Source organism: Glycine max, chromosome 17 (genome assembly GCF_000004515.6).
Source record: "Glycine max cultivar Williams 82 chromosome 17, Glycine_max_v4.0, whole genome shotgun sequence".
NCBI lineage: Eukaryota > Viridiplantae > Streptophyta > Magnoliopsida > Fabales > Fabaceae > Glycine > Glycine max.
This window is the reverse complement of record NC_038253.2, coordinates 20,170,171-20,181,734: the sequence shown is the minus strand read 5'-3', so window position 1 is coordinate 20,181,734 and position 11,564 is coordinate 20,170,171. Positions and strand designations below refer to the sequence as shown.

General features: G+C 33.4%; 1 protein-coding gene across 1 annotated transcript; it reads left to right on the top strand.

Annotated features, from left to right (window-relative positions):
* Positions 1-1,685: 1,685 nt before the first annotated feature.
* LOC100807495 (WAT1-related protein At5g40210) lies at positions 1,686-7,686 on the top strand. The gene is given in 17 exon segments (XM_026126393.2): positions 1,686-1,774; positions 1,878-2,239; positions 2,480-2,536; positions 3,176-3,220; positions 3,416-3,530; positions 3,690-3,757; positions 3,871-3,975; positions 4,095-4,125; positions 4,261-4,478; positions 4,948-5,040; positions 5,628-5,672; positions 5,878-6,009; positions 6,012-6,114; positions 6,488-6,725; positions 6,835-6,993; positions 7,088-7,281; positions 7,497-7,686. Coding segments are annotated over 9 exon segments (1,257 nt in total). The 5' UTR covers positions 1,686-1,774; positions 1,878-2,239; positions 2,480-2,536; positions 3,176-3,220; positions 3,416-3,530; positions 3,690-3,757; positions 3,871-3,975; positions 4,095-4,125; positions 4,261-4,315; the 3' UTR covers positions 7,627-7,686.
* The last annotated feature ends 3,878 nt before the right edge of the window (positions 7,687-11,564 follow it).

Below are 11,564 nucleotides of genomic sequence, written 5' to 3'. Positions count from 1 at the left end.
ACCAAAACCGTTACTAAAAGGGGCATTTCTTTTATACAATGGAATAGATTATTACTATTATAGTTAAAAGAGAGAGACTTGCATTTACATTTTTGAAGGCTAACGAAATAAATGAAAATAGTTATCTATTGAAGGTTAAGAAAGTAATAGTAACAATTATATTTTGAAGATTAAAGAAAGAAATGAAGATAGTTATATACTGAAATTTAAGAATAAAAAATGTGTACCCTAAAATGGATAATTACCTTTATTAACCGTTATAGATAAAAAAAAAAAATTGGAGGGAATAGTTAAAAAATATGACCACGTATTGAATATGGCAGTCCCGTGGTAATTTTTTACAAAAAATATAAATAAATATTTCTGGTAATTTTTAATTCACAAATTTATTTTATCTTAATTTCAATTTTTAGTCCTTAAAAAAAGTTTATACCATACTTAAGTAAGTATATGCCTGTTCTACTGAGCAAAATGTGTTTTTGTCCCTGGCTTGGTTCTTATTATAGTGAAGTTCATAACAGTATTCTTTTTTTATATGCATACGTGATATGGCAACAGGTTTTCCTGAGCACAATTCATCTGCTATTATATGAAAGAAGACAGCATGAAGTGGTGAACTGCGAAGTAAGTAGTGATTGAGGCAATAGGCACGCATGTGAGATGGTTGGGGCTTTTTGGTTGAATTTGTATAATATATCAATGTATAAATGCTTTGCGTCACTATGGATTTCTGTTGATCTTTATTGCTATTTTTATGTTTTGGGTAGCATATTGCAAAACCAGGCACTAAATTCATAAGACAGTAAAAAGAGTACTGGGTTACTTAAAAAGGATTGGGTTAGTTGTCTAAATTTTGATATAATCCTGGTTTACATGTAATATACATATTGATATTGATGCTTAGTTGTTAACTTGTGTATGAAGATGTCACATAAATAAATACATATAAATGGTGTTTTTCCACCACGTTTGAATTTGTGAAGCTCACAATCACATATACCTATATAGTTCCATTAGTTCCATTAGCTCACGTAGTTATTTTACACCTAGAATCCACCATACCTATGTACAATGGTGGGAAGACATGTACCTTAGTAGTAAGACTTAAAAGAAATTTTACTTGTTTCTTTCACTTTGGATGAAGAAAAGTGCCAATTACAGTATATTTGGGAAGCGTAGCATGAGATATAGCACCAATTTCCTTTTGTTTTGATGTTTTCAGAGTAGAATATCCAATTTGGAAAACTAGTTACACTTTAGCATTAAAAATATTGAAACAATAATGATTTTCCTTATTCACAACTTTAACTTGTTATTAGGAACATTGGTGAAATATCCAACTTGTGAGCATCTTCTAATTTTTGATTGTTTTTTTTTCTAATGGATACAGATTATATAATTGATTTATCAGTTTAATTAATTCGTTCAGTAAAATTAAAAAACTATACTGGTATGCATTTATGTTCTGAAATAGCCCACTCACATTGTCACCGGTCTAAGGCATCTATATCCTATATTATAAAGAGAAGCATAGGAAAAATATTGGTGTGCCCCTGCTTAAAATGTTGCCACGTGTCCTTTTTCCTGGGTTTATGGTCATTTTGGCCTTGCTTCATTTGTTGGCACGTGTATTTTTTCCTTCTTCATTTGTTGACACCTGCAATTTGTCCTTCTTCATTTGTTTACGCGTAGGTTGAGGGAGCTGGTGCCGGAGCAAGCAAAAAGTCATTCCTCAATTACATGCCACAAAACTTCCTGTATTGTTCAAATTCAGGTTTTTCCTTTCTTCTTCTTCTTCTTCTTCTTCTTCTCATTCCCAATTCAATTTTCTTTCTTTCTGAAATTTATTCATTAATTAATTCCTTTGTGCCAAATAGGCGACTCTGTCAGAGAGAGCTCTTGAACTACTTGCATTGCTTGATGACAGCGTTCCTAAATTACTCCTTGATATCGATAATTTAAATTTTAATTCAATTTAGCTATTCTCTGTCGCTTTTTTCGAATTTTATTGGCTTATAAATAATCGATGTAGGTTGTGGATCAGGACTTAGCGGTGAGACAATCTCGGAGAATGGACACCATTGGATTGGGCTTGATATTTTAGCATCAATGCTTAGTATGTTAAGTTTTGAAATATTGTTTGTTATTCCTATTTATTTTGAATTTTTATATATTTGTATAAGATGTTGCGGTGGAGCGAGAGATTGAGGGTGACCTTTTACTTGGTGACATGGGTCAGGTATATCTATACTATTCACCTTTTTTTGCTTAATCAGTATTATTGTTGTTGCAATTGATGTTCCTGCTCAATGTTATCATGTTCTAATTTATGTTATAAACTTATAATACTCTTCTGTGTGTGTGTTTTGGTCATGATGTTTGTGTGTAATGAATGAGTTATTATTGACAAAATAAAAATGACATCCATGCTCTGCACCTTGGCTTACTGTTTTTCTGTCACTTTGTCATTTGGTTTCAGGGTCTAGGAATTTGTCCTGAAGTTATGGATGGGGCCATCAATATATCTGTTGTTCAGGTTTGTTTTCAATATAATAAAATGAAAGCTTACCACCCATCCATAGTTATCAATACATGCAATTAAATGCTGGAAATCAATAGTTCAAAACTGAAGCAATGAATCCCCCCTGGCTCCCCCTCGATTAAGAACAAAGAAATAGTAGTAACTTTTTTAGGATAAAGAAATAGTAATGTGGAAGGTGTGCCTCAACTAATATTTCATATATGATATAGCATGCAATGTTTTTAGAACTATGCTAAGTTTAATATGATTAGCTAGCACAATCTTTTTTTTTGGTGTCTCCTTATGCTTGTGATGAATTGAAATGCGGCATCTATATGCAACCTATATACCTTTTAAACAAAAATTTGTGGTCCTCCTTTTTCACTTCCATTGTCTATACCTAAAAGATCAAAGGTATAGACAAATATGACATATTTGCATTTATTATCATCATCTTCATATTTGCATTAATTATCATCATCATCTTCACAAATTACTGTGCCGCACGAATAATAACGCTAGATGTGGTCTCCTTAATATTCTTACAACTTTAATTTTGGCTGAAATATTAATAATATCTAGGATCATAAATAATGAGTGTGATTTTCAATTTCTTGACTCTGAAATCTAATTATATGCATGTTTTCTATATAGGCTCTTCAAACTGTTGGAAATTCTCTTAACTTCAATCCAAGCAAGGTGTGAGCTCCATCTTTTTCTTTAGTGATACCATATATAATTAGTTTAGTTTTCGTTAAAAAAAATATATGTCAAAGTGATTTTAAATAATTTTGATCCTTATTTATTATGTGTTTGTCTATTGAAATTTTGTTTTATCCCAAAGTTCATTATCTCAATCCTAAAATTCTGATTATTATTGGAAATTGATAACAGTTGACGCTGTCCAACAGATTAAAGATTTCTATAAGATCTCCATAATCAAGTGACAAGGAGATTCATGCATGCGAAAAAAATCCAAAAAGAGACACAAACAAGATACATAGAGAGTGTGAGTGGAGATGAAGAGGGCAAGAGAGTTGCTTGACAATATATATGATTTGATATTATTTTGTTGTTTGTGAAGGTTTTAATTTTTTTTTTTTTGCCCTTGACTTGAATGGGGTTCTAATATATTGCTTTCTTTTTGTTATCTATTTGTGTGTGACAGCAGATGGTTAGGGGAGGATAACCAACAAGAGGGAAGATGGGTATCATGATTTGGCATCCCTTTTTCATGTAAGTTGTGATTACAATTTGGTAAATGCTTCAATGCTCTTTCATTGTATTTACTTTTTAATATGGTATATGTATTCTTGAGAGTGTCTTACTTGAATCTTTTGAGTCTTCAGGTGATAAGTCTAGGTGACATAATTAAGTTCTCTTTGTCACCTTCAAAAACCAAGGATAGCCTGTCAACCAACGTGTCTGGGGTGCCCCTTGATGATAGAAATTTGGTACTACTGTTTTCCCTTCTCACCCTTTTCTTCTTCTGGTCATTTATTTGTTCAGACTTCACAAAATGTTATGTGGAAATTCTCTTTTAACAAATTATTAAGGCACTAAATCTTTATAGGAAGAAGACTGGAAGTGACAAGTACTTTGGGGTATGAATTAACAGTGATTATTTTCTTCCTGACTTTTATTATTTTGAATTAAATACTGCATGCTTCTTAATTTTTCTTGGAATTCAACTTACCACAAGATTTAATGTGTATCGTGTATATTGATGTTGTTTTCAGATTCATCTTGATAAATGGGTGCCTACTGGGGCAGGGCTTGGCGGTGGAAGTAGCAATGCTGCAACTGCACTATGGGCAGCAAATCAATTTAGTGGTTGTCCTGCCTCTGAGAAAGAACTCCAAGAATGGTCAAGTGAGATTGGATCAGATATTCCCTTCTTTTTCTCTCAGGGAGCAGCCTATTACACTGGTCGAGGAGAGGTTAGTCCAAACATTAGGTACCTTCCTTTCTCAAAGTCAGATTTGCGAAAAACCGCAAGATGTTTACGTTTTATATATTGTTATATCTTGCTGTGTGGATTCGCAATGTGTGGCACCAATTGATAATATCTTACAATTCAGATTAGTTACTATAATTGTGAAGAGCTATGCCACTGTCCTACAATACTACTTAAAGAGTCATGGTACTAAATTTTGATAGTCATTCTCTATAGATTAAATATCAACCACCAACACACACCAAGTGGACCCAACCTTTACAATTGTTAGCTGAGCTAATCTAGATTGATCTTTATTCTTGAAACCTTTAATAATTTAGTACGGACATTGGATCATTTTGTCATGGATGGGAAGGGATTTCTCTGTTCCTAAATATCCCTTTTAACCTTTTGCAGCAGCTAAACTTATATTCAATATGATTTCCCAATCAATATATTTTATTCAAAAAAATTTCTTTCACTTATGCAGGTTGTTCAGAATATTCCTCCACCAGTATCTCTAGATGTTCCAATGGTTCTCATAAAGCCCCCAGAAGCATGTTCAACTGCCGAAGTCTACAAGGTATTTGACTTTTCGGAGTAGTAATGAAACCGTACTTCCCCCTCCCTCTTTTATAGTCACAAATTTAACAACTTCTACGTGGGCTTCGGTTAGCATTCCTAGCATGCCATTTGCACCCCGACCAGTAGCATTGGGCGTGCCTCCCCATTCTACCACTTTTTTCACACACAAAAAAAAAGTTTTTAAAACTATAAAAGAAACTATAAACTTTAGCATGTTATATTGGACTATTCTTATTTTCTTATTGAAATTTTGGATTGATGTTATCATTGTTATGAATATGGATTGTGAAATCTATGATTATGTTACATAATTTCAGTTAAATTTTAAGAGTGGTTGCTATTTTTGGTTCCATATATTTGAGGGCATCATTTTTTCTCTGTTCCTTTGTTTTATGAAAGTATTTGATGAAATTCGACAAATTATATTAAGTTTGCATTGCATACTGTGTTTGGTCGTGAAAGAGATAATATGAAATTCTGTGTTAAATAGTTCAGTTGCCACAATCAGGAACTTGAAATACTTGGTTTCGCTTCATATGGTTTGTGTAGTTGTGCTTATAGTTTTGGTCATTGCTCTGTATCCAGCCAAGGGAAGTAAAGCAGTTGCTGAATCTGGACGAGCCACCCCAGGTAAAAGTACAAAGCAGTCTTCATAAAAGAAAGGTGGTCCTTCTTGTGTGTCTCCAGAGCCCACTGATATAATTTAGTTTACAGGTTTTGTATTTCCATTAAAAATTGTGTTGGTTTTCATTTGGGTACTTCCAATTTGATTAGAAAAGTTTTATCTGAAAACGGATGGATGAGAAGTACTAAGCACCTTCTTCTTCTGCACCAGAAATTCCTTCATCGCCAAACACAATGAAGGAACTGGGCGTGGTTGCAATCCTGTTGCCAATAGAGTTCTTTGACGTGATCGTCTACACTATAAGCAAAGCAGCCATGAAGAAGGGCATGAATGACTCTGTGTTCAGATGCTCAGGTTTTTTGGAATAGGTTACTGCTCTCCCATTTTGGCCACTGCAATGTCTGATTTAATCCCTGCTTTTACCTTCATACTTGCCATCGTCTTCAGGTTTTTATTACTTCTCTCATTTGTAACTTTTGTTTTCTCTTGAAGGCATTGAAACATATCAAAGAGCATGTGACTTAAGATCTCAGCAATGAACCCTTGCTAATTATTGCAGTGATAAGTGCAACCAATTTCCAAAGATATTAATTTCGAATACCTTATAGACTTAGGCTCTGTTTGGTTTAGGGAGGGAGAATAGAAATTTTGTGAGTCCCATGTGGGACTTACACCTTTTACACTCAAATTTAATTAAAAAAATTATCTTATTTTTATTCTCTCTATTTTCATCCACTAAACCAAACAACCTTATAGTAGTAGTCTTGCATAATTTTCTAACTAATTCTCAAGCTTATTTTTTTGGTAATTGACCTTACAGGATCAAAAAATTGGATTGGAAAACTAACAGTACTTGGGCCAAGTCCATTGGCACATTGGTATCAATCGCTGGAGCCTTAATAATTACTCTGTACAAAGGCCAAGCAGTCATAAAGAATCATCCATCAAATAAATTGTTCCCCAAAAAACATGTTTCATCTGAACAATTTGACTGGGTATTAGGGGCAGTGTTGCTTGCGGGTCATAGCTTTGTTCTCTCATTGTTGTTCATAGTTCAGGTAACCAATGCAAATCTCAAACACCCTTTTGGCTTATTTGCAAACAAGACAATAAAAATGCTCAAAATCTTGATTTTGATTTTATTTTTACTTTCTTTGATGTTTGTAGACATGGATAATCAGAAATTACCCTACAGAGCTTGTGATAGTGCTCACTCGCAGTACATTAGTTGCTATGCTATCTATCCCACCTTCACTGATTTCGGTAACAGATCCAAAAGCTTTGAGATTAGGATTTGATGTGAATTTGATAGCTATTGCATTCCAAGTAAGAATAAATGGTGACACTATTTCATATATCAGCATGAGTCTTCTATTTCTTGCTCCGAGTTTCAATTAACTTGATCTGCTTTTGAATGTAGGCAATTTTTGGTGTATCCCTTCGAAGTATTGTTCATATATGGGTCATGAGCAAGAAGGGCCCTCTCTATGTTGCAATGGTTAAGTCAATTGGAATCATCTTTGCGGTCATCATGGGAATTGCATTTCTTGGTGACTCTATCTATCTTGGAAGGCATACGTTTCTTTCATGTCTTAATCATATGAAAAATTGGAGGTGTGTCCACTTATGGACTTATGATTTTATTAATGGGAGCATTTTGTTTTCATGTGAATGAATGCAATTTAAAAAATAGTTTAGTCTAAGGACTACAATTATGAAAGGGGGACCTTTTGTTTGCGTGTGTGTGAATGCAACTTAAAAACACTTTAGTCTTAGAAGGAATACAATTATGTAAGTATGGTTTTTTTTTTTTTTTTTTTTATGTACAGTGTGCTTGGAGCAGCCATTATTTGGGGGAAAAGCCAAGAGCAAGCAAAGGAAGAGTGTGAAGTCTATGATGACTCGGAATCATACTCACCCGTTGTCCCTCTTTTGAAGAACAAGAGAATGGAGGAATAGAATCATAGCAATCATTTAATTTCTCTAGCTTCAATATAAATGTCTCATGTAATATTTTGAAAACAAATTGAATTAATAAAAAAAAATTAGTCATAGTTCAGTTGATTTGAAACCTTAGTCTAATTTTCTAACAAGATAATAAAAAATTATCAGCTTGAAACACACAACCAGTTTATAGTTTAATCAATAAAAAATAATGGGTGGAAAAGAAAGTAAGAATTTTATCGGACATGCTATTTTTTCTGCATTTCACATTCACAATAAAACTAATGATTACATAAGCTTAAAACGGTAAAAGACTTCCTTAAAATATGTCTATCAAAAGAGTTTAAAATAAATTAAAATACAATTTAAACTTACATCCATAAAAAATGTTTGTTATGCTTAATATCTTTAATTTGACCTGTAACATAACTATCTTGTGCTTAAATAAATGCAAATTTACAATTTTAATAACTTGGAAGAAAAAAAAAACAAAAAATGCATTTTTTATTTCTCTTGCAAAAAAAAAAAAAAAACTAGACAACCCGTGCATATGCACGGGTTGCGGACTAGTTAATAGTAAATGGAAAAGAATAACAATGCATAATAAGTTTAATAGTAAAAACAACAACATGGGCTCAACTCATTATAATAAATGATGCAAAATGCTTTCTTTTTAGGACGCAAGAGTCATAGAGTTATGCATAGCCTTTCCGAGTTCCAAACATAGGCAAGAAAAATTGTGGAACCATTGAAGATCACTGGCAGTTAATTTTCGAAATGTCAATTTAACAACTTTTTATGGGTATTGAAGTTTTAATGTGCACTCCATTCGCGTATGTTTGCCAACCTGACAACTTCTTATTGCGTATTGTTTTAGAAAATTTAGAGTAGAAAATCAAGATAGTTGGGTTTCTTTTATTTACAAGTTACAATTTGAGTTTCTTCTTTCTCTTTTCATTTAAACATGATTTTCAAGTATAAAATGCTAATTAACTTCTTGATTTGTTCTGCATATAACATATGGTAAAAAATTTAGTATTGAAATCATCTACAACGATATGATCACTTCATTTGTTTTGCTTTGTCCTTTAATGATTAATATTAATTTCACAAACTCATGTATATCTATTTGTCAGCACTACAGGAACCGTGACTATTGAGATTGCATCTAACCTCCATTAGTATCTCATGGGATAATAGATATTCAGACAACTTCAGTCCCTAAGCCAAGCTCACTACCCCATTTGAAGATGTTGGAAAGTTGCTCACTACCTTGCAAGTCTGTCATAGGCACACTTTAAATGTGAATGGTCATGGGTGTTATTATGACTTTTGATATTAACTTACCTTTGGTGTTTAGTGGGTCAAACCATGCTAGATTTAATTTATTTTTCAAAGTTATTTCAAGCTTATACGTTAGTAACATGACATTGTGTCATACTTTGACATATTATCGCCAACAAAAAAATATTTTATTAGCTGAATTGCATTGTTTTAAACTCCTTTTATATATTGTTGTTAGTTTTATGTGACATTTACTATTGACATTTTGTTAACCATTTGACAAGTGTACCAAATGTCCAAGTAGTAAAGACTCAAAAGTCTGAGTGTTGATTTTCACAGGGATTTTATTTTGTACTTGTGTTGGATAATTTTCAATTTATACGAGGACAAGATAAGATGAGGTATAAAAGATGAATTTAAAAGAATAGTAATTAAATAATAGATATTAATAGAAAACAAAAGGAAATAATAGAAAATTCAATGAGATGAGAATGTTAGAACCTAACATGTCTTATTTGCCTAAAATGTATTCATTGAGATTTTTCTCTATCAATTAGGTTAATTTTTTCTACCCACATCTATTAGAATACTTGCCCTTGATGTCTCACGATGACAAGCCTATCTTACCTATCTATCTCCCAAATGTATTTGCAAAGATTCAATAGATAAAATGCATGAAGTTCTAATTCTAGATTCTTGTTTTGATGCATGGGCATAATGCAATCACTTTATGTCTAGCAATGATTTTATTAAGATACTCATTCCTTTTAGTTCTATCAGAAATTACCCTCTGTCGAGTGACTAATTCCTAAAACTGATGCATGTAAAACCTTCCTTGTGTTTCTATTAAGGATTATCCTCTGTCGAGCTCCTAACCCCTAAAGATGATGCAAGGATGAATGATACATGAAATTAAAAGCAAGAAAGGATAATAGGAAAGAAAACACTTGTTTGCATTGATAGATATGAAGCATACAATACATCTTTTGGCTTTTTAGGCCTTCCAGACCCTAACTAAGGGTTTAGCCTCTCATAGCCATAAGGGGCCTTACACTTGAAAAGGGGTTTAGAAACTGATGAAAGAAGGGAAGGAAAAAGGGAACAGAAAATGATGAGAGAGAAGAAAGAATTCCCTAAAGGAGAGTTCTCAGGCTTTAGGTGTGTATTAGAGTGCTCTGAGACTCGGTGTGTCTTTTCTCCTTGGCTTGACTCTCTTCTTATAGTTGCTGGAGTGGAGTTGGGCTTGCGTACTCGCACTTAGCCTGCTCTGCTCGCTTAGCGCAAGTGCCTGTATTCGTGCTTAGCGCGTGATGCTTGCTTAGCGCGGGTGCATGTATTCACGCTTAGCGCGCCTCTACCTCGCTTAGCGCCCGTGCTTGTTTTTGCGCTGAGTGCAGGGCGTGACATGGGCTAGGCCTTTTTTTTCAAATAATTTCTAGTTTTGCATCTTTTTTTATTTTAATCTCTCCTTTTCATATTTACAAGCCAAGAATAGGAAAAATATTAATTCTTAACAATTAAGCATGAATAACTACGAAATAATCATTTTTAAGGATTTTTTCATTATCAAAAGTAACTCATATTTAGTAGTTATCAAAATCCCCCAAATTAAGAACTTTGCTTGTCCCTAAGCAAAAATAAAAATGAGAGCAGGTTTCGAATGTTCCAACACTTTCAATAGCTGCAATTTTTCGAATTCCCTCAACTGGACCTTCTTGCATTTGCCATGATCTTGCAATGGAAGCATAAACAAACAATGAGATAGAATTGGCCAGTAACAGAAATCAATCAGGTCAGCCTGCCTCACTTTTCCTCACAAGGCTTTAGTGTTTCTCTATGCGTACAGATGTCTTGGATGAGTGTTTAAAATTTCTACGACTTGCAATTAGTGTTTCGAATTTTGCACTACATCTCAGTTAAAGTTATCCTACTTACACTTGGTGGATCACTAAGGACTTTTTATTGGCTTGTAATGTGGCTAATCAAAGATATTATGGTTTTCTGAAATTTCAAAAATTAGGGTTATAAGAGAGCATTTATCCTAGAAAAATTTTATTTATTTAGCCTAGGCTTATTTTTTTTTCAGCCACAATTTATTGTTCACACAACACTTATGGAACTTATTATTTCCAGCCCTTATTATTCCCTTTTTTTAAAAGAACTTTGGGCTTAAAGGCTTTTTTGAGGGTGCCGTATTATGTGTTGTTTTACCTTCTTAAGACAATCTTTACCCTAGCCCTCCCCCAAATTAGGGGCATATCATGACTAAAACCCTTATGCTCTCTTAAATCCTAAAACAAGGTAGGAGATAATTAAAATAGGCTTAGGGGTTTTACAAAAACATGATTATCATTTTTGGCCCAAATAAAGTGCAAGGGGTAAATTTTTTTATCAAAGGTTGGCTTTTTCGCCAAGTAGCTGAAAAACAAAAAGAAACATGGCCTTGATCATTTCCACCTCATGTAATTAATCTAACAGTCTAAGAATGATGCAAAATCAGGAAATTAAAACAGACGTTCTCTCAAAAATAAGTTTCGCATAACTCCCTAGGACAAGACAAAGTTGTTGCCTTACCGTACCATGATTTCTTTCTGACAGGCTAACCTTTTCTCTCTTTGTTATGATTCATACTCTACTACTTGAACTGACACCTGCCTTCATGGAACCAA